The 26,100-nt window shown below is 36.7% G+C and overlaps 2 protein-coding genes across 3 annotated transcripts in view; both read left to right on the forward strand.

Annotated features, from left to right (window-relative positions):
* LOC109068164 (polymeric immunoglobulin receptor-like) overlaps positions 1 to 13,565 on the forward strand; it is a 169,125-nt gene extending 155,560 nt beyond the window's left edge. Inside the window, exons 2-4 of the mRNA XM_042716056.1 lie at positions 11,845 to 12,032; positions 12,137 to 12,457; positions 13,225 to 13,565. Of these exons, the coding sequence (XP_042571990.1) occupies positions 11,993 to 12,032; positions 12,137 to 12,457; positions 13,225 to 13,565 (702 nt within the window). The 5' untranslated portion in view covers positions 11,845 to 11,992. The remainder of the gene's footprint in view (positions 1 to 11,844; positions 12,033 to 12,136; positions 12,458 to 13,224) is intronic.
* Positions 13,566 to 14,288: 723 nt separating this feature from the next.
* Positions 14,289 to 16,040, forward strand: LOC109068173 (putative protein TPRXL). 2 transcript variants are annotated; one of them, XM_042717233.1, is made up of 4 exons: positions 14,289 to 14,596; positions 15,240 to 15,335; positions 15,559 to 15,602; positions 15,693 to 16,040. In XM_042717233.1, the coding sequence occupies exons 1-4, from the start codon at positions 14,401 to 14,403 to the stop codon at positions 16,032 to 16,034; spliced, it is 678 nt and encodes a 225-aa protein (XP_042573167.1). In that variant the 5' UTR covers positions 14,289 to 14,400; the 3' UTR covers positions 16,035 to 16,040. The 2 variants fall into 2 exon arrangements, with proteins under 2 accessions (XP_042573167.1, XP_042573166.1); XM_042717232.1 differs by having other exon boundaries at positions 14,294 to 14,596; positions 15,556 to 15,602.
* Positions 16,041 to 26,100: the final 10,060 nt, after the last annotated feature.

Below are 26,100 nucleotides of genomic sequence, written 5' to 3' on the forward strand. Positions count from 1 at the left end.
TCATTAATGACATGAAGAAGTAAGTCAACACCCTTCTCACACCTTCACTTTACTTCCCTTCTCCTTTATTCAAATAGCTTTAATTTCCACATTCAGTTCTGCAGAAACAACTGAATACAGAAAACACACTCACTTTAAAATATTGATAATATTAATAAAATATTGGTTAATCACTTAATTAAATACATGATTACAGTACAATTAAAATATTATGTTACATTTATGATAATAATGTTTTATCAGATAATTTTGAGTTCTGTTTGATTGCTATATTTGTGTCTTAGTGATATGTCTGTTATAACTGTGTTTATGTGGATGGTCAAGTGATTATGGCTGTTTCTGTCAGCCATAATCAACTAGACTGACTTAAAATGTTAAAATAAAATGCTCAAATAATTTGGTGTTGAAACATGTGTGAATTATTTTTTTTTAACTTTATAAGATTGAACAATAATGTGACAACCAGAACATATGGATATGAGAACAGCTTGGGTTTGAAATATTTTATTATCTTAACAGTCAGCAACAATATTTATTTTCTTAACAGTCTTTCATAACTTACAGCTCAGCAGTGTTCTTCTTTTGCTGTAGTATCAATATTCAATAAGAGAACAGACATGGGATTGGATGAGAAATAAGAGAATGTTTGTTCTTATCAATCTGTAAACAACAATACCACATTCTTTTATCTGTTGACTTTTTTGCTATAACAAGTTCCAAAGACATATTGTTATTGCATGTTAAAAAAAAAAAAAAACCTTACTGGTTCAAGAGCCCAACTAAAGTAAACACTGATCTCCATCATGGTAGTGAAAAAAAACACCTAAACCTCTTTAACTCTCAATAAGATCTTCTGTAGACATCTGACAGAAATAATGTCAGTCTGGTTAGTATTGTGAAGTTGTTTAATCAGATCTTGAGAGATTTGATGAATAATTTTATTTCAGTTGATTTCATCTAAAGCTGTGTCAGTTGTAGTTCTTGTGTTTCTCTTTTCTTCAGTGATTCTGTTTGTTAATAGCAGCTGTTCATCACTAATGCTCAATCATCAATTAATCACAGAATTATCCCATTAACTTCACTGATTCAGTGTTACTCTAACACTCTGTAGTGTGCACACATTATAAGTGTTCATTTAAAACTGAGGATTTTGTTGTGGGGTTTAAAGGGTTAAAGATTTAAGATGAAGAAAAAAACAAGTACACCCGCTGCAGTAGGCATGGGGTGGGGAGACACGTGCAGCCCCACCCCAGGTGCAGCCCCACCTCAATCTGCAGGCTGCAGCCGGGTGCTTCTCACAAAAAAACAGCATGAAGCATAATTTAACAGTAATAAACTGTAATTAATTTACAGGAAACAAACTGTAGAAAAACAGTTATTTACAGGCAGTTTGTTGCTGTAAATTAATGGTTGCCAGCAAAAAAGTGTTTTTCTACAGTTTGTTGCCGTTAAGACAAGGAAAAAAATGACAATATACTGATTTACCAAATGAAAAAAAAGTTAATTTGACTAAAATATTTGTGAACATCCATAGAAAAAAATTAAGCAAAGTCATCCACTGATGATGAGAGTAAATACTGAACTCAATTGTATTAATGTGTGATTGCACAAGAGAGATCTGTTAGTTTAATGTAGTTTTGTGGTTCACCATTGTGCTGGAGAGTAGAGCCTGTGCTTCACTCAATGATGAGCCACAAATGCTGATTTTCTGCTGCTTTATATAAAGACAGTAAATGTGGAGTTGTTGATACAGTGATGATATCTGTGTTAAGTACTTCAGCACATACATGTGTGCTATAGCTGACAATGAACTACAGTGATTTGAGTAAAAGACATGCATTTAGTTACTTTATTACTACACATTAAGTGTTTGCAGTTTTATATTAAGAAATCTTCCTTCTCACTGGACTCAAATGAAATAAATTCATAGTACTAACATTGTAGGAATGATAGCTTTTAATCTCGAACTGTTTGAAGCAGTGGGAGTGGAGTTAGTTTCCATGGTAGAATTTACGGTAAAATACTGTAAAAAAAATTAAGAGTGGTAAATTAATGGTTGAGAGCTGTAAATTAACAATACTTTACTGGCACCCCTGCTGCCAGTAAATTACTGTTATTTAACGGCAATTTTTTTTACAGTGCAGCTGCCAGTAGATTACCGTTATTTTACAGTGCAATTTTTTACAGTGTATGTTTTTACAATGTGAACTTGAACAGACTTTTTGGCTGGAATTTCAAAACTGGCTTCATTCCAAACATATATCAATACAGCCTTTGACTGTGGTCTCAATTAAGGTTGGAGTATTGTTGAAGGAAAAGATCCTAGACTTCTTGATAAATAACTTAATTACTTTGTGCAAATACTATATTCATAGATGTAAGTTTTAAAGGTTAAACCTCACTTCAGCGGATGGAAGAATGAACTAAAGATATTTACAAAGTCTCTTCATTACATGATGGACAGGAACGACCAGAAACTCTTATATGCTTTGAACTTGTTTTTGCTGTTAGAATAAGACCCTCATCCTTCTTTTTCTTTCCCTGTTTTATTCTGTTTTATCTTATGGTGTGATTATTGTTATTTGTTTTGTTTTTTCATCTTTTTCTCTTTCTATTTGGCTGTATCAACACTAATAATTTGTGTTCAGTTGTTGAAATGTGCCGTAAAGATTTGTAATTGAACTTGACACCTTAATTTAAAAAAAAAAAAAAAAAAAAAAAAAAAAAAAAAACATCGGCCAGACACATTGATCTATATATGACTATATATGGTGTATATATGTTTTATAGATCAGTGGCTAGACATCAACATTGCTCGCGATATTAAAGAAATTTATAAATCCAGTGTGTTTATTAAACCTTTTGTGAGTAATTTCACGCAAGCCCTGTACGTTTATCTTACACTGCACGTTACAACAGCGTCAGTTCACCATTTTAGCGATGCTGAGATAAAATGACCTGAGTTTACGTTTGAAGAGCTCACAGCGAGAGACAGGAGACAGGGGTAACTGCAGCCTGGAGCAATGGGCGTGCCGAAAGGTAGGGGCGTGCCTAAAGGTTTCTCATTGGTCAAAGGAGTTTTACTGTGTTGGCCAATCAGCGGTAAATAAACATTTACGTAATTTCTTTTAGACCAGAAAAGGTGGCGGCGATAAGACGTGAGGTAATTATTCATCATACGTTAATCTATGCTTTATATACCACAAATATGTATATTAAGATAAGTTTGTTACAATACGATCATAATTTTCCTTTGCGTTATATCTTGCAGCTTTAGTAATTGGTTTATTGTTGTTGACAGACATACTGTATGTACAGTCAGGGGCGTGTCTAGAGCATTTTAAATGGGGTGGCCAGTCTGGGGCACTGGCTGAAAAGAGGGTGGCCGGGGGTTTGCGGCACGATGTATGTTAAAATACATTGTGTATACACTCACTAAACAAAGAGTGACAGCTTTTTTAGTGGTAATGAACACTCTTTGCAAGCTTTCTAGTCTATGATCCATTTAAAATGTATAACACACAATTATCACCAAAACAATAGACTGGAAGTTTCGGGAATGACATCTGCATATTTATGTGGGATTCACTCTCGAAGTAGCAGTGATTGACACAATGATGACCAAAGCAATAGACGGGAGAAAATATGTGAAAATGGGCATTAAGACTATAACTTTAATTAACTATATTTAATTTATAGATCTAATACAGATTTAAACTGCTGTTTCTGTCAATGCTCCAGTGAAAAATACCACAAACCATACCATAAATAAATCCATGTAAGATTTTATATGGTCACATTATGTAATGATATATATAAATGTTTAATGTTTTTAAACATTTATATATTACATAATTTTAACACCTAAATGTTTCAGAAGAGTATAGGGTACATGTGATATTTAAATAAGAAATCAACGGATTGTTGTGTTTATATGTATATATATAAAAAAAAAAAGTTATGTCGATTTCCTGAACCTGTTCTGCACATTGTAGAGATTTCCAAGAAAATCCTTAGCCCGACGGTCAAATTTTGAACCTCATATCGACGTCCAAGGGAGGTCGTAGTTTGACGTCCAGATATGAACCGGATTTGCACGTCGAGTAGACGTCCAGATATGGTCCAGACCGATCGGCGCAATTTAGACTTGATCTGCACATCGTATAGACGTCTCATGTTTGTTGGGTAAGAGCACCCTCGCTAATTTTAGAAGCACCCTCAGTGATTATTTCTGGAACCTGGTTAATACAGTTAAAAAAACAAACTAAAAAAAAAAAAAACAAAATACAAATGCACTTAATAAAACAATTGAATAAATGCATATTTATAAGTTAAGCACTTAAAGGGTTAGTTCAGCCAAAAATGGAAATTAATGTCATTAATGACATAATTTTAATTTTTGGCTGAACTAACCCTTTAACTAAAATAAGTAGGCTATTAATAAAATAAATAACTAGTGAAGGCTGACTATAATCAGCTTGCTTCCATTTAATGAGATAAGCCTACTCCTCATCTGAATTAGAAAAAAAGCACTTCTAGTCTTCAGTGATGCAAGAATGTTTGAGCCTACACGTAATCTCTGAGCAAAAGCAGAGCCAATTCATAGAAGAACAATGTATATTTAAAAGCACACATCCAGTTTTGTGTGTGAGTGAATGAAATCCACTTGCGAGTGGAGATTCGTGCTCGCGCATTACATGGATCACGTAACATTATGCGCTCTCGATATGTCAAATATCACACTATAGAAACCGCCTAAAATTAAGTATAAAGAGAAGAAAAAAGCCCCACTAAGCAACAAAACACACCATCATCCACCACCTCATGAAGCAATAAAAAAACTAAAAACAATCTATAGCAAGACATCTGGTGGGGGGGGGGGGGGGCACCTGGGGTGGCCAGACAAATTTCAGGGGGGGCCGGTGCCACCCCTGGCCACCACGTAGACACGCCTCTGTGTACAGTGAGACAAAACCATGAGCGCATCTGCATCGAAGCTCTCAGAGCTGATAGTATAACTGCGTCCTTTTTGTGCAATACAGTACAGAATACATCCTGTAAGTATAATAATTATTACCACCTCTGCTATTACAACTGAACTAAGATCAATTCAAATTCTATGAAGACGATTTTACAAAATAATAAAAAAAAAACTAATTTAGAGTTTGTTTCTACCTTTCTGCTAGGTATCCAACTAATGCAGAGTATATTCAACACACTGGTTGTGAAGAACCCTTTCCAGAGAAATATAAAAGGAAATGACTGTAAGTTACATTGTTTTTAATCCATTGGTTTATCTCTATCAACATAATCACACACAATATTGTAGTAACAATATATTGTAATCTTTATTTGCTGGAAAATGACAATCAGTTTGTGATTTACGCACACCTGACACATCCCTAAACCGGAAATTTAAAGCAGAACGTGCTCCACTTGCAGGTTATTGTAGCATATGTAAGCACACTGCCATATGTATAATTTGTTTTTGCACTGTTAATCAATTTTACATTTTCACTTCAATGTAAGGAAGATACTACAGATATTTAAATCTTTTTTTGTATGTAATCCACTTTTTCACTGCCTGACCATCATCTTAATGTTTATGCAGTTCAATGTTTTTATTATTTTTTTATATCTAAAGCACCTTGTTCAATAAGTATTTAGATGTTTCTCATATCTGTCACGGTCTAAGCATGATCTGTTTCTGTTGTTCTGGTGAAGGAAACTTGTGTTGGGGAGGATTCAGTGTCTGTTGAGGCCCATGTGAATGTGCTACAAAGTGAGTATCAGAAACACATCCAGACACCTCGACTGTCAAAGACCACACGGCAGGAACATTCTCCTGGAGACGCTGAGAAACCACGGAAGGAATGTCTGTGGAGGATGTACTCAAACACACCCATACTTAAGGACACCTGCTGGAGTGAGTATAGTAAAATAAATAATCAACTGTAAAATATCTTGTTTCAAATCTTTTCATGTAATATTTTATTCTTCTGTACCCTTTTAGCCCATCTGTTAAAAATTTAAAACAATAGTTTTACAAAACAATGTAAGATTTATCAGTGTAAACAAGAAAATGAAATGCATCATATATTGTGACCCTTATACATTAGTCTTCTAATAGTTTTTGCAGTTCTGCACTGTATGTAGCTACACTGTCTGAGTCAAAGAGGATGGAACAGAATCTGATGAATTTGAAAAGCATTTCTTTTTTTATTATTATTATTATCTTTTATTTCATTTTTTATGAAGGGGGACCCTGCTACACCCTTTCCTACCATACACCTGATGGATACTGACTGTAAATGGCGATCATAGGAGGAGGGCTCAGTGTGGTGACAGAAGATGGAATAGACGTGTGCCAGTGCACCAGCCTTGATCAAGCCTTCATAACAGCCTTCTGTATGTATTCTGCTTTCAACATTGTGTAAGGGAAACAGGTCAATTTAGCTCAAAGGGAATCATTTAAGATTTTAAAGGGAATTTGAACAGAATCACTGTTTCACGGCTGATCACTGAAACGGCCAGCGATTCACTGAACGAGCCGTTTAACATCAAATCTGCGCTGGATATTAATATCCAAAGTATAGTGAAAACACTATTAATTAGCACAGTAACAAGATCGGCAGTTTAAGACATTAACTTGTGAGCACAAAACACAAGATACTTCTCTTTTCAATATAAATAAGGCTTTATTAGATAAATCTAAGACATATAAACTAATCTAACACATAAGCACACGCACTCACACATTCACACAAGTTGCAGGAGGATAGAACATTAGGAAAGAGTGAGTTTAAGAGAATGAAAATGTGAAATCCCAAGTTTACAGCAATACGTGAAATTGCATAGACATGAACAACCATTTAATCACTTAATTAACCCTCGCACTGAGTTCCTCAATGAGGTTAAAATTATATTAGATTACACCAATTACAGATGTGAGTCTGGAGGTTACTTGCGTTGCCTGTTTAACGGGGTTCCCTTTTGTTGTCGCTGAAAAGGGGGTTTCCCGAAGTTGCTGATTGGCTGGAAGTTCAGTAGTCGTTGAAGTGACGTCTTGGGAAGCCCGTGGTTGGGCGTTGGTTGAAGATGCAGAGTTGTGGGCTGGTTGTAGTTTCAGACGGGCACGCGAGGTCAGACTCGGAGACACGGCGTTACTAAACTTAACTCAGAACACGAAACTCTCAAACGGAAAAGAAAAGAAGTAAAGTTTGACGAGACTAGGTGGTGTTTTTCTTCTCATCGTGGCTAAGTAGCAGCAGGCGTGCAGGCCGAAGCACGCTGGAACGGCGCTCGAAGAACGCTAAAAGTGATGACAAAGCATGACTAAAAGCTAAAGCTAAAAGCTAAAGCTAGGATCAGGCTAAAAGCCGGCATGACTGATAGCAAAAGCTAAACGAAAGCTAAAAACTAAAAGCATGACTAAAAGCTTAAACTACAAGCAAAGCTAAAAGCAGGCTAAAAGCTTAATTTGATGGTGTCCTGAGTATTTAAACTGGCCTTTTGGCCACACCTCAAATGTTGTCTTGACCAATTAGATATTGTCTTTTCTCATGGTGTTGCGATGTTTGTCCCACCCATTCATAAATCATATGTTATCTTATCAAGCACGTGGTCCGAATTTTCCCGCTCTTGCAGGGTATAATTTGGACATGATTCCTATAACAAGAATATGATACATTTGACAAATAACTGATGGTCAGAAACGTTTCAAGCAAGAATATTCGAACACCACACATACTAAACATGAATATGATCCCTTAAGCTATTCAAGAGTTATTTAAAAAGACATACACAATAAGTGATTAGAAACATTAAAATCAAATGTGTGGCTTCATGTATGATATGGAGGTTGAGCAATGGACTGATATCCATTTAGAAGTCTTTTTTGAGTTCATTTTTGGTGCATATATGCATTGGAAGGCATTCTCTGTTCCATTCTGGGGAGAAAGGATATGTCCTGTGAAGACCAGAGGGGTTAACAGGTCTCCTTAGGAATTTCAGTCTGGTTTTGCTAGGTGGGGGGAAGTCAATCCAACGATCATGTTTACTCTCATGGCTTTACATGTGAGGTTCAGACTGTCCATTTCTTCGATTACTTGCCCCAAATTAGACAATCTCTTCTTGAAATTGAAATTGAAATTGTCAATAATTGTTCTAATGGTGTTAATGTTGAAAGCTGTTCTGTGAAAGAGTTGCTTATCAGACTGTGGTGCTGGGAGTTGATTTACAACATCCTGCCTTTCTGTGGAATTCGGCTCATGTTTCAACCAGGCTCCCGATCGAATCTTTAATTTGTCTGGTTCACGCTACAACTGCATATCCAACACACCTGAGAAAAACACTGACTTTCCTTCAGAGGCACATTCTCAACATTAGAAGATGGACACAAGCACTGCCAGTAACTTTACTCTGAATGATCAGCCTTTTGTATTAGATCCTCATGCCTCAACTGTACCATTGCCCAAAGTGCACTTGAAGGACATTCACTCTTTTGAAGTTAATCCAACATGTTGAACCACAAATTAGTATAACCTATGGTATAGATGATTGCCAGTCACCTTTTTTGTGATTCCATTCTTTTAGAAAACATGCACAGGAATCATATGTACTTTTGGTAACAAAAATGACTCAGTGCAGAGTCTGCAGTACAATTATATTATAATATAATGGAGAAGGGTCTGGCTGCAGACTTGCACTTGCACTCTCAGACACTTGCACGTCTGCTAGTGACAACACTTGCAGTCTTTTTTATTTTAGATTTAGTTCTACTTATTGGTTACTTCTTGTTTGAATCTCTCAACATTTGTTTTTTTCTTGTGTAGGTATCATTGACTGGAAGTCTGTCAGTCCAGATGTGAGGAAGACCTACAGAGTGAGTTGGAGCTCAGCAGGTGTGATGGCTGTAGATACTGTAGCCATGGAAAGAAGAGGGTCTTCACAGCTTTCTATTCAGACAAAGAGTTTGCTGGATTCTGTTCTATGGACTGCTACTACAGAATGAATGATTGGTCTATCTATCTATCTATCTATCTATCTATCTATCTATCTATCTGTCTATCTATCTATACTTGAATTGGCAACTAAAACAAAGATTTTTTTTTTTTTTTTACTTGAATTGGCAACTGAAACTGAAAGCTAAATAAATGTTTTAGTGGATAAAGCTGTGTCTGTTTGCTTATGCAACTTAACATAAGGTTACTAAACTCTTCTGACTAATTTTTATATTTGATAATTTAGTGGTTTTGTCAAATATATATTTTTCTCTATCAGGCAAAACATTTCTTGAGGGTAACACATTACAATAAGGTTTCATTTGTTGACACTGATGTATTAACATTAACTATGAGCAATGCATTTGATACAGTATTTATTAAACTTTGTTAGTTAATAAAAATACAGCTGTTTGTTGTTTGTTCTTGTTAGTTCACTTCACAGTGCATTAACTAATGTTAACAAACACAACTTTTGACTTGAACTTAAGAACAGCTGGTGCGACTAACCGTGTTAAGAGATGTTTGTATGCTTGAAAAATAATTGTAATTTGTTTTTGATTATTGATAAATCAAGACTTCAACTTGCGGTGGTGATGACGTCAGTAACCCGCGGCATGCAGAAGTTTTGAAGGTACTTTCAAAAGTCATTTAAAATAATATTCTTAATATCATTATTACCGTTTTTACCTTGGAAGAATTACATTTGGTTTTATAGGATTATGTTGAATTTATGAATTTATAGTTTCCTTTTAATCTGCGATTAAGAGTATATGGCTCGCTATCTTTTTTTTTAACAGCCAGCTTTCGCATTACCTTTTGGCACGCCCATTGCTCCAGGCTGCAGTTACCCCTACTTGAAACAGACGGGCAAACAAAAAAATATTAAACTTTCATTGTTGATTATTGCAGCTGAATGATTCTTCAGCATAGGATTACCAGCATTTTAAATACAATCTGTGGAATTTCTTAAAAGTTGTTTGTTCAAAAATCTTTCAAAAGAGTCTTTCATTTAGACTTGCAAACATCAAGAATCAACCTGTGAACCTCAACGACGGTGAAAATCAAAAAAGCATGTTGCAGGAGACTTGTGTTGCAGTGCATTCTGGGTGCCACCAATCAAAATTCATCCATGGCTCCCATGATGCACTGTGGCATGAATAAATTATTACCTGAATTGTCTTAGTAATTTCCTTTATTCTTACTGTTCTATTTTTGTTTTCAATGCTACTTTTAGTAGTTTGTTTTCTAATTTTTAGAACTAATGTTTTAGGCTTTAAATAAGTTCGGTGATTCAGGTCAAATGATTATTATGTAAAAACATAACTAATATCACACTATCATGTTTTTATTTTATAACAACCAAACCATATCTAACTTTAAAAACGTAAGGGTCAAGAGCCCAACTAAAGCAAACACTGACCACTATAATGGTGACATTAAAATAGTGATTTTCATCTTTGTTGATTCTGCTCGTTAACATCAGGTCTCATCAATAATGGTCAATCATCACTCAGTTAATCACTTAATTATCTCATTAACTTGAACTCTGATTCAGTGTTAATTTAACACTCCTATTTTAACACTTTCACACTCTTGAGTGTGGTCTCACATGTACTCCCAGCAGAGTTGATTTCACTCTGGATTTTTTGCTGTGTATATTTAAGGCTTGAGACAGTAATGTATGGTTTTCTGTAAAGCTGCTTTGAAACAGAATCAAAAGTGATATGCGCTTAAAAATGACTTTTTTTAAAACTGTTTATTTACATTGATATCTGTCTTTTTAGGACTGAAGCATTTTATATTCATTCTGAGGTAAAAATGCATTATTTAAAAAGTGTGAATTGTATGCATTGCTAGCATCATAATGAAACACAATCACAAAATACAGTTTCCAGATGAGTTTCAAACACAGATAATCATAAACTCACGCTATTGATACTGTCAGGTTCAGTGTCATGCACACACATTTTGAGGGGAAGTGGCCAAAACCAAAAAAATAAAAAGGGAGCACTAACGACAAAGGTGCTTGTCAATACAACCTATCCAGTTGTTACAAATATATGAATAAAAGAGAAGACAGCACACTCTGTAATAAATTCAGACTTTATTGTAGATGTTTAGATAGAACATCACAATTACACATTGCTGATAATAACAGAAACTATTTACCATTTTACATTTTGATATTTACCAGTTCCTGTTACAGCAAAACCATTTTTTTTTTATTATTTGGTGCTATGGTACTATTAGTGAGAGGGGCACCGCAGAGGGGCAGTGCCTCTAGCTCTCTGTGCACGGCTCTGGTCAGGTTCCTGTGTTTTAATTGTTTGTTTTATTTATTTTCATCTTGACCACAGATGGCGCTGTTTATCCAAGATTAATTTAGTCTCTCAATATATAAATAAATATATACAGTACCTGTAATTATTAATCACATTAATCTCTGACAAGAAAAAAAAATATGATAAAAGATTGTACATAACACAGCTACAGATGACTGACGCCTCAGTTTAATGAGAGCTGCTGCTGTTTGCATGTCTGTCCACCAGATGCCACTGTCTCTAATGAATGTGATGTACTCAAGAAACAGTTTTTACACTTTTAAAAGTTAAAAACTTTAAATATTACAATTCTGGGAAAATAAGCCTTGATAGAATAATTCTGTTAAAATCTCTGTAAAAATGTGTTTTATAAACTTTTTTTTATCTGCATGTGTTTGCTCTGTTTGTGAGTCCTGCATGTTGATATGCACTATGTGTGAAATAATAGTTTCACTTCCCTGTTTTATTAATAGCTCTCTCTCTCCCTCTCTCTCTCTCTCTCTCTCTCTCTCTCTCAGAGGAAGTGGGCGTCTCTGTCACATTCATCTGTTCATGTTAAACATGTAACCAGGAAAGAAACACTAAAACTCATCTGAACACACATCGAGAGCTTCAGAAGAACTGAATCTACTAACAACAGAGAAGATCACTGAAGAAGAGAGAAGAATGAAGATCATCTGGACTTTCACTCTGCTGATGATTCCTGGTGAGAGTCTGACTAAACTTATGAAAGCATTTGAAGGTTTGCCTCATTTAAGCCTCATAATTATCATAACTACAGTGTTGTATTAAGATGCTGGTTTGTTGTAGGTGTGTTGAGCTCCATCAGTGTGACGGGATATTCAGGAGGAGGAGTCAGCATCACATGCAGATATGATAGAGGATATACAGGAAATGCAAAGTATTTTTGTAAAGGACAGAATCCAGGATGCTCTGACCTCATCAAGACTAAAGAGAAAGATAAATGGGTTGATTCTAGAAGATTCTCTCTGTATGACGACACAAGAGCAGCAGTTTTCACTGTGACCATCAGAGATCTGAGAGAACAGGATTCTGGGACGTACCAGTGTGCAGTTGATATCTCTCTCTATGGAGATTTCTACACTGAAGTGAATCTGAAAGTTGTAACAGGCGAGTAACTGAGACTCTCAAACCCATGATGATCATCAACATCACACACTCAACACTGACTGTGATTACTGCGGTTTGTACGCTACATGTGATCCAATAAAAACACCAGAAAATCAACAACCAGGACAAATATAATATATTATATCTTCCAGTATAGGATTTACACTTATAAAATTAGTAAGCAACCAGATATCTTAATTAAGTACCAGTTAAAATCTAAGGAGAAAATATATGAACACAGTGATAAAGAGGGAGAGATTGTGTGTGTGTGTGTGTGTGTTAATGAAAGAAGATGAAGTGCCATGCTACATCAAGAACATCATCATCATCATCACACTGATATCTGAGTTTGTGTTTAGCAGATCAAAATATCAGTGCTGTGAGAGGATATTCAGAAGGAAACTTAATTATTAACTTCAAATATGAGATGAAACATGAGAACCAGGAGAAATACATCTGTAAAACTGGAGCAGATCAGTGTTTTACTCTAATAAACACTGACAGAGCAGCAGAATGGACACATGACGGCCGATTCTCTGTTCATGATGACAGATCTGCTCGTCTCTTACCTGTGTTTATCAGAGAACTGAATGAGAATGATTCTGGAGAATATAAGATTGCAGTCAAAGTTTCTGAACACTACAGTTTCTTCTCTGAGTTTCACCTGAACATCAGAGACGGTGAGCTGCTTTCTTTCACTCATGCATTTGTTTCTGTGCTGAACTGATGAATCTGTTGTTTAATGTGAACTTGATTTGTCTCTCAAGCAGCTGATTGTTGTGAGAAGAGCATCAGTCTCTCAGCTGCTGCAGGAGGATCTGTGAACATCAGCTGCAGATACCCACAATCCCACAGTGCTGATGTGAAGTTTGTCTGCAGGAGATCTGGATCTGATCTCTGTGCTGAAGAGACGTCTGTGAAGGAGAGCAGAAGATGGAGCGCTGAGGGACAGATGCAGCTGTATGATGACAGAGAGCAGCAGCTCCTGACGGGAATCATCAGTCATGTCACTCAACAACATTCAGCTGAATACTGGTGTGGAGTTCAGTCTGATCAAGGACACAAGAGCCATCACACGAGTCCTCATCAGCGTTACAGGTACAGATGACTTTCTCACTCATATTAACCAGAATATAATCAAAATCACAAAGAACTTCCACTCAGATCACAGTGTGTCTTATATCATGTTGATTGACTGCAAAGAAAGTAATTATTGACATTTTTAAGCGACCGGATTCTGTTCATACAGGTTAAACAGACAGAACATCTAAAATTAACCTGTTGATAAACAAAGCAAAACCACAAACCACAGTTAAAAATAAACGGCAGCTTATGATTGCAGTCTCTGCAGGTAAAAGTGCAGTTTTGTGTAGAATAATGTTGCTGTTCTGCTCAGTGAGAAACTACACACAGAGTAAAGCAGAGGACAGTGTTTGTGTGTTTTATTCTTCATTTCTTTCTTTAAATGTACAGTATCAGCAGATCTGGACTCAGTTTGAAAGCAGCAGCAGTGTGTAGTTTTCTGTCTGGTTGTTTGGTGTTAATACAGTGTTTAGTTGGTCATTTAGGCACAGTATTACTGTAGTTTTTTTATTATTATTTTTTTTTTTTTTACTTGATCAAGTTTGCTCATCTGGATGCAGTATTAGATTTTAGCACTTCTGTGAGTCACTTCACCAGTCTTGTACTATAGTGAAGAAGCTGCAGTTAAAGATGCTCATCCAGTAACCTGCTATGAACTGTTTTATTCACCGAGAAAACATAGGCTTCAGTCACAGAAACTCAGACAGACAGCTTGCAGTTTTATTTTCTGAGTGTCTCTGTATCAGCAAACATTCATTCTGGGTAGTGAATGTGTGAATGACATCAGTAACATTTACCATGGGGAAAGTCATGTCAAGTTCTGTGTGTGAAAAACAACAACAACAAAAAATCCATAAGAAATGCATTGTTTTATTGCTTTATATACAGATATTACAAAAACAAATTCACCACCACCATCATCATCATCACCATCATCATCATCATCACCACCAAAGTCATCATCATCATCATCATCTGCTTCTTCTTTCTCATCAGTCAGAAGTCCACTGATCACAAGTGTTTCCAAATCATCTCCATCCAGTTTCACATCCGCAGGTGCTGAAGTACAATCATGTGATTCATGGTTTAGCTTGTGAACATCTCTGACACCTGAAAGATATTACTAAACATTAAAAAAAAATAGATTTTTTTACTGTAGCATATTTAAAGTAATTAAATACATTGAACTATGTGTGTAAAATAATAATAATAAAGTCATTGTATTTTTGTTGTTATAGACCTGTTGAGTTGAATTTGCATTTTGGCAGTTTGTGTGTCATTAATGAATATTTGACTTCCAGTAGCTTGTGGGTTCAAGAATAAGGTTTATAAGTCTTAACAAGGTGGGAGTCTGCATTTCCTTCCACAAAAACAAAATGCTGTGGTATATTTTTGGGGTGTCTTCACACAGTTTAACCTCAGGTTACAGTATATTTAAACAGAGCTGGGTTACAGTGATGTTGTGCTCAAAAAGTCTGTTTAGGATTATCTGAACAATCTGTACATTAAACTATATATAAGCATTACAGATGTGCAAGTGTGAGACAAGAACATCATTTACTGCGCTTAATGTACAGCGTGAAACCTTGAAACCTGCAGTCTGGCCAAACCTGTCACAAACGTCAAGATACGGCCATGATCTGATCTGATATTTGCTCAGAATGATCAGACTGATGGATCTGATTGTTTCTGTTTTCAGGCTCTTCTCTGATCGTTCCTCTGGTTCTGGTTCTTCTGGTTCTGATCATCGTTGGTCTCTTATTTCTGTTTCTCTGTAAGAAGCATCAGTCTCGAGGTAAAGCTCCTTCTTAATGTCTTTAGATGCAGAAACTCCCTTACTACGGAGTTTAAAACAAATATTTGTTCATCTGTTTTCCCATTTTGAGTCTGTCGCCACCTACAGGCTGCAAAGAGACATGAGGAAATACAGATATTTGATGATGATACTGTATGTGAAAACAGACTTCAGTGTTGAAATGTGATATAATGTCGTTAATTTAGACTCTTTTCTTTAGCAGGCGGTAATTCATCATCTCAGACTAGAGCAGGAAAACATGAAGTGGTTCGTATAAAATAATATGTTGAATAAATGTTAAAGTCTTCCATAATGAATATCTTCAGAGCTGTAAATAATTTCTGCATCTCTCTGCAGGTTTCTCACACTGCTTGTGATTATGAGGAGATTCAAGACTCTCACAAACAATTACCTACAAACCCCTCTGATTCATCTAACACTGTTTATGCCACAGCTCAGTTACCCACAAACCCCTCTGTTTCTCCTGACACTGTTTATGCCACAGCTCAGTTACCCACAAACCCCTCTGTTTCTCCTGACTGTGTTTATGCTAGAGTTCAGAAAGACACTGGTGACTCTCAGATCTTGATCACATCTGCTGAGGACCTGAATTACTCCGTGGTTAATTTCCAGAAGAAAGCAGACTGTCCTGACAGTGTTAGATTGAGGAATAATCACACTGTAAAACCCGACAAGTAACTTAACTCAAACCGTTTGAGTAAACAGATATCCTTAAAAACCTGACAAGGTAGGTTTACTCAAACCGTTTGAGGAAACCGATTGCCTTAAACCTTTTAAGATTTAAAACTAACACACTGTAAAACCCGACAAGTAACGTTACTCAAACCCTTTTGTGTAAACAAATATCCTTAAAAACATGACAAGTTGGGTTTACTCAAACCGTTTGAGGAAACTGATTGCCTTAAACCATTTAAGTTTTGAAAATTTAATAGTCGTGAGTACTCTGAACTTAATTCAGTTGAGTTCACTGAAAGAAGATATACATTGAAATTAAATAATTAAGTGATTAATTGAGTGAATAATTGAGCATTAGTGATGAACACCTGATGTTAACAAACAGAATTACTGAAGAAAAGAGAGACACAAGAACTACAACTGACTTCAGACACAGCCTCACTAAAACCTGACAAGTTATGTTAACTCAAACTGTTTGAGGAAACCGATTGCCTTAAACCATTTAAGTTTTAAAACTAATAGTTGTGAGTACTCTGAACTTAATTCAGTTGAGTTCACTGAAAGAAGATATACATTGCAATTAAATAATTAAGTGATTAATTGAGTGATAATTGTGAATTATTGATGAACACCTGCTGTTAACAAACAGAATTGCTGAAGAAAAGAGAAACACAAGAGAACTACAACTGACTTCAGACACAGCCTTAGATAAAATAAACTGAAATAAAATACATTAAATCTCTCAAGATCTGATTAAACAACCCCACAAACAGCATCACCAGCTCCACTTATTAATAACCAGACTGACTTTATTTCTGTCAGACGTCTACAGAAGATCTGATTGAGAATTAACTAAGGTTTAGATGTTGATTTATTGTTTCATTTAAAATAACCATGTTAGAGATCAGTGTTTGCTTTAGTTGGGCTCTTGACCCTTGACTTCTGTCTTAGTTTTTTCTTTGGCTGTTGTAACCATTTGTTGTAACTCAAAAGCCCAGAGAAAATATCATCAAGTGTTATACACACACTCACACTCTTAGAAGCTGCTTTTATCCAAAGCAACTTACAGTGCATTCAGGTTAACATTTTTTTTTTATCTAACCTGTACCTAGATGTTGGTTGTTATACTGTATATTGGTGATGATAATCACTGATTATTGAACTGTTCGGAATCTAATCTCTGATGAAATACGTGTTGTGTAATTAGTTGGATTGATTACAGTAAAAGTGATCCTAAGAGCCAGTGGTCCTATGATAATCAGTTAATATAAAGAACTTTCCAAACAGTTTGGTTTTCTGTGGTGTCACTTAGTCACACACAGACATCAATAATCAGCATATGAACCTCAACAATGGTGACCATAAAAAAAAAAAAAAAAAAAAAAAATGCAGCAGCAGAGCATGCTGGGAGCCATGGACTGAGTTTTGTACTACAATAGTGCCCAGCATGCATTGCAGCATGTTTTTTTTTTTTTTTTCCGTAACCATTGTTGAGGTTCATATTCTGATTATTGATGTCTGTGTGTGACTAATTGACATCATAGAAGACCAAACTGTTTGGAAAGTCCTTTATATTAACTGATTATGAAAGAACCACTGACTTCATGAATGGCTTTCATTGTAATCAACTGAACTAACTATAGAACACTTATTTAGTAAGACTTTGGACTCTGAACAGCTCCATAATTGATGATTATCATCACCAATATGCTGTATAACGACCAATACCTGATCATATTTTCCTCTGGGTTTTTGGAGTTATAACAAACATGTTTCAAAAAAACACATGGTTACAACGTCCAAAAAAAAAATAATCTAAGACAGAAATCAAGGGTCAAGAGCCCAACTAAAGCAAACACTGATCTCTAACATGGTTACTTCAAATGAAACAATAAATCAACATCTAAACCTTAGTTAATTCTCAATCAGATCTTCTGTAGACGTCTGACAGAAATAAAGTCAGTCTGGTTATTAATAAGTGGAGCTGGTGATGCTGTTTGTTAACAGCAGCTGTTCATCACTAATGCTCAATCAGCACTTAATTAATCACTTGATTACATAATTGCAAAGTTTTAAAACTTACATGGTTTAAGTAAAGGCAATCTGTTTACTCAAACGGTTTGAGTTACTGTGACTTGTCAGGTTTTACAGTGCAGGATTACAGTGAATATGCTGCTGTCAATCATCTCACTGCCTGACGACACACAGCAGATAATCTCATTGAACTGAAAGCTTTGATTTTGGTTTCAGGCTTCCATGTTTCATATTTTTGTTATTTTTTTGGCTCTCCTCTGCTGTATATTTAAGACAGTCTTGCAGGTCAAACTTTTGACTGTCGACGTGAAGGATGTTTAAATGACAGAGCAGTGTTTTGTTCTGCAAAGAAATGATCAGAAACCCTTGAGTTTTTGGTCAGCATTTGATGTAAATAAGTTCTGAATATTTCTGAGACAAAAGAATATGTGTCTGTGATCAGTTAGTTTGGTTAACGTTAAACTACACGTCTGGCTACCTGCGGTTCTTGTGAAACTTTTATTAAGTCTCAGTGTTTAAAAGTTCTCAAACTTTTACACATGCAGCAGCTATTGCTTTTTTTCCTCAGTGTTCATTTTAAAAGCTTGTTAACTTAGAAAGGAAAATTTAGTAAACCAAGATGAAGTCATGATATTGTATTCAAATATGATATGAATGGACTATGGAAAGCTGAAATGATCAAGAAGCAAAACTTCTGTCCTCTGAGATGAAGTGTGAGAGGGAGTTATTTTGGTTAAATATTACCTGAATGTATATGAGTACATGAATGAGTGAGTACATTAATTAAAAAAATAATAATACTGATGATGTGCACAGATAAATATTTTATAATGAATACTGCAATGTTCCATAAAAAGAAACAGTGCATTTTGATTTCAAAGCTATTTTAATCAATCAGCAATGTGCTTATTTGGTCACCATGGTAACCGCTGATGGTTGCAAGTTTGTCCTCTAGATGTCGCTGTCAATTTACAGTCTTTGAGATTCTAGTCTGAATAAAAATTCTGGGTATATTTTTGTAGAAATATCTCAAATAATGCTTTGAAAACAAATTTGAATTGTCAAACGTCCATGAGTCTTGCATGTTTATCTGAACATATATTATCATATCTTCTCTTTTTATCTCTCTCTCTCTCACTTCCGGTGTGTTTGTTGAGTGTGAGCAGATGGAGTGGTGCGAGTGTGGGTGGTGACTGTGAGTGAATCATTTTTCTTTTCTTTTTTTCTTGCTTAAGTTTTTGTCTTAGGCATTACACGAGGAGTTGGCCAAGATGGCGCTCTGACTATTTTGAAGAAAAGTGCGTATGTTTATCTTTCTTTTGATGCATAAGAGGATTTTATTATGATTATAATGATTGAAAATCGGAAAATCCGGAAAAAAGGAAAAACAAGAATGTGTGTCAGGCCAATGCTAATCCTGCTAAAGCTGCGTTGACAAAACAGCAAGTTTCAAACAAACTTTTGAGTGACAATTTGCATGATTACCTCGAGTCAGAAATGGATTGTGCAGATATTATGCCTCCTGAAGTAGGGGAGAGTGGGGTAAGTTGTCACACGGGTAAGTTCTCACACTGTTCATAACTCCAACACTAGAGGCTCTATCTCAAAAATCAAATAGCCACTTTGTGTGACTACTTCTTCTATAGTCAATTTCCTGTTCACATGTGGTCAAGATCACTCTAATTTGAGGTTAGCACAATTTTCTTATTTTTTGGCTTAAAAAGTAAAAATGTGCACTTTAAATTTTATGCAATACAACTTTGTTAGGTATGAATGTTAAACATTATTATTTTGCATATAATAGAGGAGACAATAATGTGTATTTTCTTACTTTCGCTGATGTTCCAACTATTCTGTCCCTGCGGCAAGTAGGTTGCACTTCGACAGATAGTTAAACAGGATGAGGGCTGAACGAAAAGTCAAAACTGAAGGAGGTCTTTTTCAGTGTTTTACTTGAAATCTTCAGTTGCACAACATCGTTTTCTTGTGAAACTATGATGCAACACAAAACATAAATTAAGTATAAAGTATGAGTAAAGGTAATTTTAAAGAAAGAAATACAATCTAATATTAATATGTGAGAGGGAACAACAATCTTATTCAAATGTACAACAAATGTTTCTTTTTAACAGATGAAATTCAATAAACAGTTTAACTTACAGACAATGGCCTCTGGCATGAAATAACAAGAATATAGCTTTTATCAGGGAGACATCTAGACATCAGTGCTGCATCACTGCTGTTGTGAAGTGAAACCTAAGATGGCTGCCATGACCTCTAACCTAAGTCACATGATGCACCTCAACCAATAAAATAAACTTAAAATTAAATGACTATACAAACAGTCAGAACACCAACATTAGCACACATGTCAGTTTGGGGCAAGTTGTCTCAATGACTTTGGGGCAAGTCGTCACATGTGACAACTTGCCCCAGTACAAATAAACACATAAAACATGCTCAAAAAAATTGGGATGTATTTTTGGAAACCAAGTTTGCACAGATCGACCCATTCAGAACTCTGCCCTGCCAGACCCCAGCACCAACTCTGCCCTGCCAGGCCCCAGCACCAACTACTTTCAAACTCCTCCCTGCCAGGGCCCAGCACCAACTCTGCCCTGGCCATGCCCCAGCACCAACTCTGCCCTGGCAGGACCCAGCACCAACTCTGCTCTGCCAGGACCCAGCACCAACTCTGCCCTGCCAGACCCCAGCACCAACTACTTTCAAACTCCTCCCTGCCAGGCCCCAGCACCAACTCTGCCCTGGCTATGCCCCAGCACCAACTCTGCCCTGGCTATGCCCCAGCACCAACTCTGCCCTGCCAGGACCCAGCACCAACTCTGCTCTGCCAGGACCCAGCACCAACTCTGCCCTGCCAGGACCCAGCACCAACTCTGCCCTGCCAGGACCCAGCACCAACTCTGCCCTGCCAGGACCCAGCACCAACTCTGCCCTGGCCATGCCCCACCACCAACTCTGCCCTGGCAGGACCCAGCACCAACTCTGCTCTGCCAGGACCCAGCACCAACTCTGCCCTGCCAGACCCCAGCACCAACTCTGCCCTGCCAGGCCCCAGCACCAACTACTTTCAAACTCCTCCCTGCCAGGCCCCAGCACCAACTCTGCCCTGGCTATGCCCCAGCACCAACTCTGCCCTGCCAGGACCCAGCACCAACTCTGCTCTGCCAGGACCCAGCACCAACTCTGCCCTGCCAGGACCCAGCACCAACTCTGCCCTGGCCAGGCCCCAGCACCAACTCTGCCCTGCCAGGCCCCAGCACCAACTCTGCCCTGGCCAGGCCCCAGCACCAACTCTGCCCTGGCCAGGCCCCAGCACCAACTCTGCCCTGCCAGGACCCAGCACCAACTCTGCCCTGGCCAGGCCCCAGCACCAACTCTGCCCTGGCCAGGCCCCAGCACCAACTCTGCCCTGCCAGGCCCCAGCACCAACTCTGCCCTGCCAGGACCCACCACCAACTCTGCCCTGCCAGGCCCCAGCACCAACTCTGCCCCGCCAGGACCCAGCACCAACTCTGCCCCGCCAGGACCCACCACCCACTCTGCCCTGCCAGGACCCAGCACCAACTCTGCATAGTCAGATACAGGGCATCTCTTTTGTTCAGAGGTTAAACATGTTAAGTTAAGCGAGTTATCTGCAGCATTCCATTCAGTTATCATGGATCTATGTGAAAGCCAGAGAACGTTTGAGTATAAAGTTCAATGTAAATTGGTCTTGCCACTTAATGTGTTTTGATTGAAATGTGTATTGTTTGGATTGAAATAATTGTTTTTCCAAATTCTCTAGGCATGATTATTTATATTTCCAGTTCTGGTTTGAATTAAAAAATTTAAATCAATAAACACAATTAAGTAGTTGTGTTCTTATTTTTAGATAATCTAGTGTGACAACTTACCCGCCAATGGGGCAAATTATCACAAGTGCACATTCTCTATTCAACAGTCTACAGCTCATGAGATAAGTTATGAAAATGTAATGAAAACAACATATAAGACTGCATTCTTTCATTTGGTATGACTTATATCATTGTGATGTATGGTGCTCAGTAAATGTTAGACAGTTTGAAAAGTGTGACAACTTACCCCGCTCTCCCATAGTTATCCCTCCTCTCCCCAAAACGCCATGTAAGTCTCCTGTTATTAAACAGCGGAAGATAGAGAGTCTAGATGCCGCTAATATCCTTTCACAACTCAAAGAACTCTTGATTCTAATTAACAATCGATCTGATGGCCTGGAACGAATGGTGGTGGAGAATGCTAGAGCGATCGCGAGTATGAAAGAGACAGTTAATGAAAACACCAAACAGATAGCTGACATAAAGACAGATGTTGAGTTTGTATGTGCCAAACTTAATGACGTCAAAGGCCAGCTCGGTCTGATGGAGATAATAGCGAAGAAGTTTGAGGCGAAATCATCTGAGCATGAACAACGTTTATCCCATCTCGAAGGATACACGTGCCGTTGGAATCTGAGAATCTACGGGATCCCTGAAAAGGAGAGGGAGGATGTTCGGGAGAGGGTTATCCAGGTTTGTCAGCAGCTTTTACCAGAAGCAAAGGACAAACTTCCATACACTGTTGATACTGTACATCGACTTGGGCGTAAGCAAACGAGCAGCGACAAACCTAGAGGGATCATTTTTCAGTTTACTTCGCGCTTCTACCGTGATGCCATTTGGCAGGCAGCGAAAGACTCTCCTTTTCTCAGGAATAACAACTTAAAATTGTCTGAGGATCTGTCCCCGACAGATAGAGAAAAGAGGAACAAACTATGGCCTCTCGTGGACAAAGCACGTCGGGACAACAAGCGGGAATACTTTGTAGGAGGAAGAGCTTTTGTGGATGGCACTAAAGTTTTTCCACCAACCTGAGTTTCCCTCTACGATTGCTTATTTGCTTCACTCTGTCGCAGTGCACTTTTGCTGATTCAGGACTTCTATGTTAATAAGCTAGAGTGCATATCCACGTGAAACAACTACGTTCTCAAGTCAAGTACTTTGTTACTTTTAGGGTTTAACCCTGATTATAACGTTTAGCGTTGCACTTTGTTAAAGTGGCACTGGGTTTAGCTTAATAAAAAACCAGGTTCTTAAATGCTACTTGTTTGTTTGACACATGTTTGTTAAGGGTTCTTATATACTACTGTTTTAAAGTTAATTATTATGCCTATTTTTTTGCAGGCTACTGCACTACATCAGTATATTGTTTTTATTGTTGTTTGCTGTGCTCGTTTTTATGCACATATTTCTTTTATGTCCGATCTCAATGCGTTATTTCTATTAGCTTATTATTATTATTATTATTATTATTATTATTTCTTTCCTTCCTTATTTTCCTTTATGGTTCTTTCTATTCACTCACTTAATGTTAGAGGCCTAAGAAACATAAAGCTATATGTTTGCACCTTAAACAGTTCAATTCAGATGTTTTTTACAAGAATGTCATTCAGTCAAAGATGACTTTAATTTTTGGAGATCACAATGGGGCTTGGACCTGTGGATGTCCCATGGAACATCAAGTTCAGCTGGGGTCTGTATATTACTTCATCGCTTTAAGGGGAAAATTTCTGTTTTCTGACTGTGATCCAAGTGGTCGGTATATTTGCCTCCTACTTGAAATCTCAGACATAATGTTTATTATTATCAATCTTTATGGACCTTATCAACCAAAAGAAAATGAAGATTTATTTTATAGAATGGAAGAACGTATACTTTCATTGTTAAATAACTACCCCAACTCTTATTTGGTTTTTGGAGGAGACTTCCATGTGGTTATGGATAATAATAATATTGATAGATGGCCCCCAAAATCTAATAATTCTAATTCCTACTTAAAGATGTTCATGCAAAAATTTTCTTTGGTTGATAGCTGGAGGGAAACTCATCCATCTTTAAAAGTATTCACATGGAATAATAAATATTTTTAAAGCTTGCTTCTAAAGAGCTAAATAATATTTCAACTGATATTATCCCTTTACCTTTATCTGACCATAAAAGCATTTCTATTCACATCCCTATTTCAACTAACGTTAATTCATATAGTACTCCCTCTTATTGGAAGCTCAATAACTCAATTCTTGCCTATAATGGATGATGTTAGAATTAAAATTGATGACATTATCACAAATTTTTGGAACATATGAAATGAAGAAGGTAACTACTTCAGTAATTGGGAGCTAAATATGAAGTCTGTAAATATTTTCGAAAATTCAGTAGTGACTTGGCTAAAAAGAGGAAGTCTAATGAAAGTAGTGTTATATGTAAAATTGCTAGTCTTTTAGCCAAAAATGTGGAAGATATGACTGATCTTGATAAAGCTGAACTTGCTGAACAGCAACAACAATTAGATAAAATATATATATAAATATAAAGCTGAAGGAGCTGATGTCCGATCACGCAGAAAGTGGCTTGAGGAACGTGAGCAAAGCTAGCTCTGCTTATTTTTTTCGTTTAGAAAAACAACAAGCTAAAACAAATAATATAGGGAAACTCATGATTGATGGAGTATTAAATGAAGATCAAAAAGTACTTGGAAAATTCTGTTCTAAATTTTACACAGATTTATATACATCTAAATTTTGCCACCAAGATGCAACTGATTTCTTCGAGTCTCTTCAGAACATACAACAATTAAATATGGTACATAAAGATTTTTGTGATGCTCCTATTACCACGAATGAGATTGTAGAAGCAATTAATTCATTAAAAAATGGAAAATCTCCTGGCACTGATGGGCTATATTCTATAAATTATTTAGTAAAAAAAAGAACCATTTCTATTAGAGGTTTTTAGAGAAAGCATAGAGAAAACATTTCTTCCTCCCACCCTATGTCAAGGAAAAATCTAATTCCAAAGCCAAATAAAGATCCCCTTCTTATTGATAATTGGCGCCCAATTACTTTATTAAATAATGACTACAAAATTATAGCTTTAGTTCTGGCCAAAAGACTAAAATGTGTCCTAAATTCCATTATTGATGAAACACAGTCAGGATTTCTGCCAAACAGACATATATCAAACAACATACTACATACTATATTTACTCCCAAAATAAAGTTTTATTTTATTTTTAGACTACTATACAGCATTTGACACATTAGAACATGGGTTTTTGTTTCAAGCACTAAATAGAATTGGTTTTAGTGACTCCTTCTGTAATATGTTCAAAATGCTGTATATGAACAGTAGTAGCTCCATTAAGTTGAGTAACAGTACCTCTCCCAGATTCTTCCTTATCTTTTTTTAATTGCGACACATTTTCTTAGTTCGCACATCAAAGCAAGCCATCTAAAAGGCGTCAGTATTGGCAATACAGAGATAATCATTATCAGTTAGCGGATGATACTGTTCTGTTCTTAGAAGACTCTCTGCAAATACCTGCAGCCTTATGTACTCTTCATCCCCTCTCTAAAGCCTCTGGCCTACATCTTAATATTAATAAATGTGAATTACTTCAGATAAAAGACAGTATGATCTCTTCAATTGATGGTATTGCAATTAAAAACTGTGTTACATACTTGGTTATAAAAATAACCAAAGATAACTGTAGATGTTCTGTTAATTTGGACCCAATTGTTATGAATACAAAGAAACGGTTTAACTGCTGGCTGCAGAGAGACCTTTCTTTAAAAGGCAGAGGTTTACTTGTTAAAGCGGAGGGTCTGTCTCACCTTACTTATGCTGCTCAGTCACTGTTCATTAATAAGAACACAAATTATCGATGGAATCTTAGTCAATTTTTTATGGAAAAATAAACCCCATTATTTGAAAAAGTCAGTGATACTAAATTCTCAACAAAAGGGCTGATTAAACTTTATTGATTTTAGTTTGGAATATTTTCCCTCAGCTTTCCTTCTCGCAACTTGGTGGCGCAAAGTTTGATTTAATGTGTAATTATGATATTTATAAACTCCCTGTCAAGCTATCTGTCACATGGAATTGATGTTGATGGTGTTGAAATTATGCAGCCAAGCGATGATATCTCAGATCATTATTTAGTTTTGTGCAAACTTCAT

This window comes from Cyprinus carpio, chromosome B1, assembly GCF_018340385.1.
Source record: "Cyprinus carpio isolate SPL01 chromosome B1, ASM1834038v1, whole genome shotgun sequence".
Classification (NCBI taxonomy): domain Eukaryota; kingdom Metazoa; phylum Chordata; class Actinopteri; order Cypriniformes; family Cyprinidae; genus Cyprinus; species Cyprinus carpio.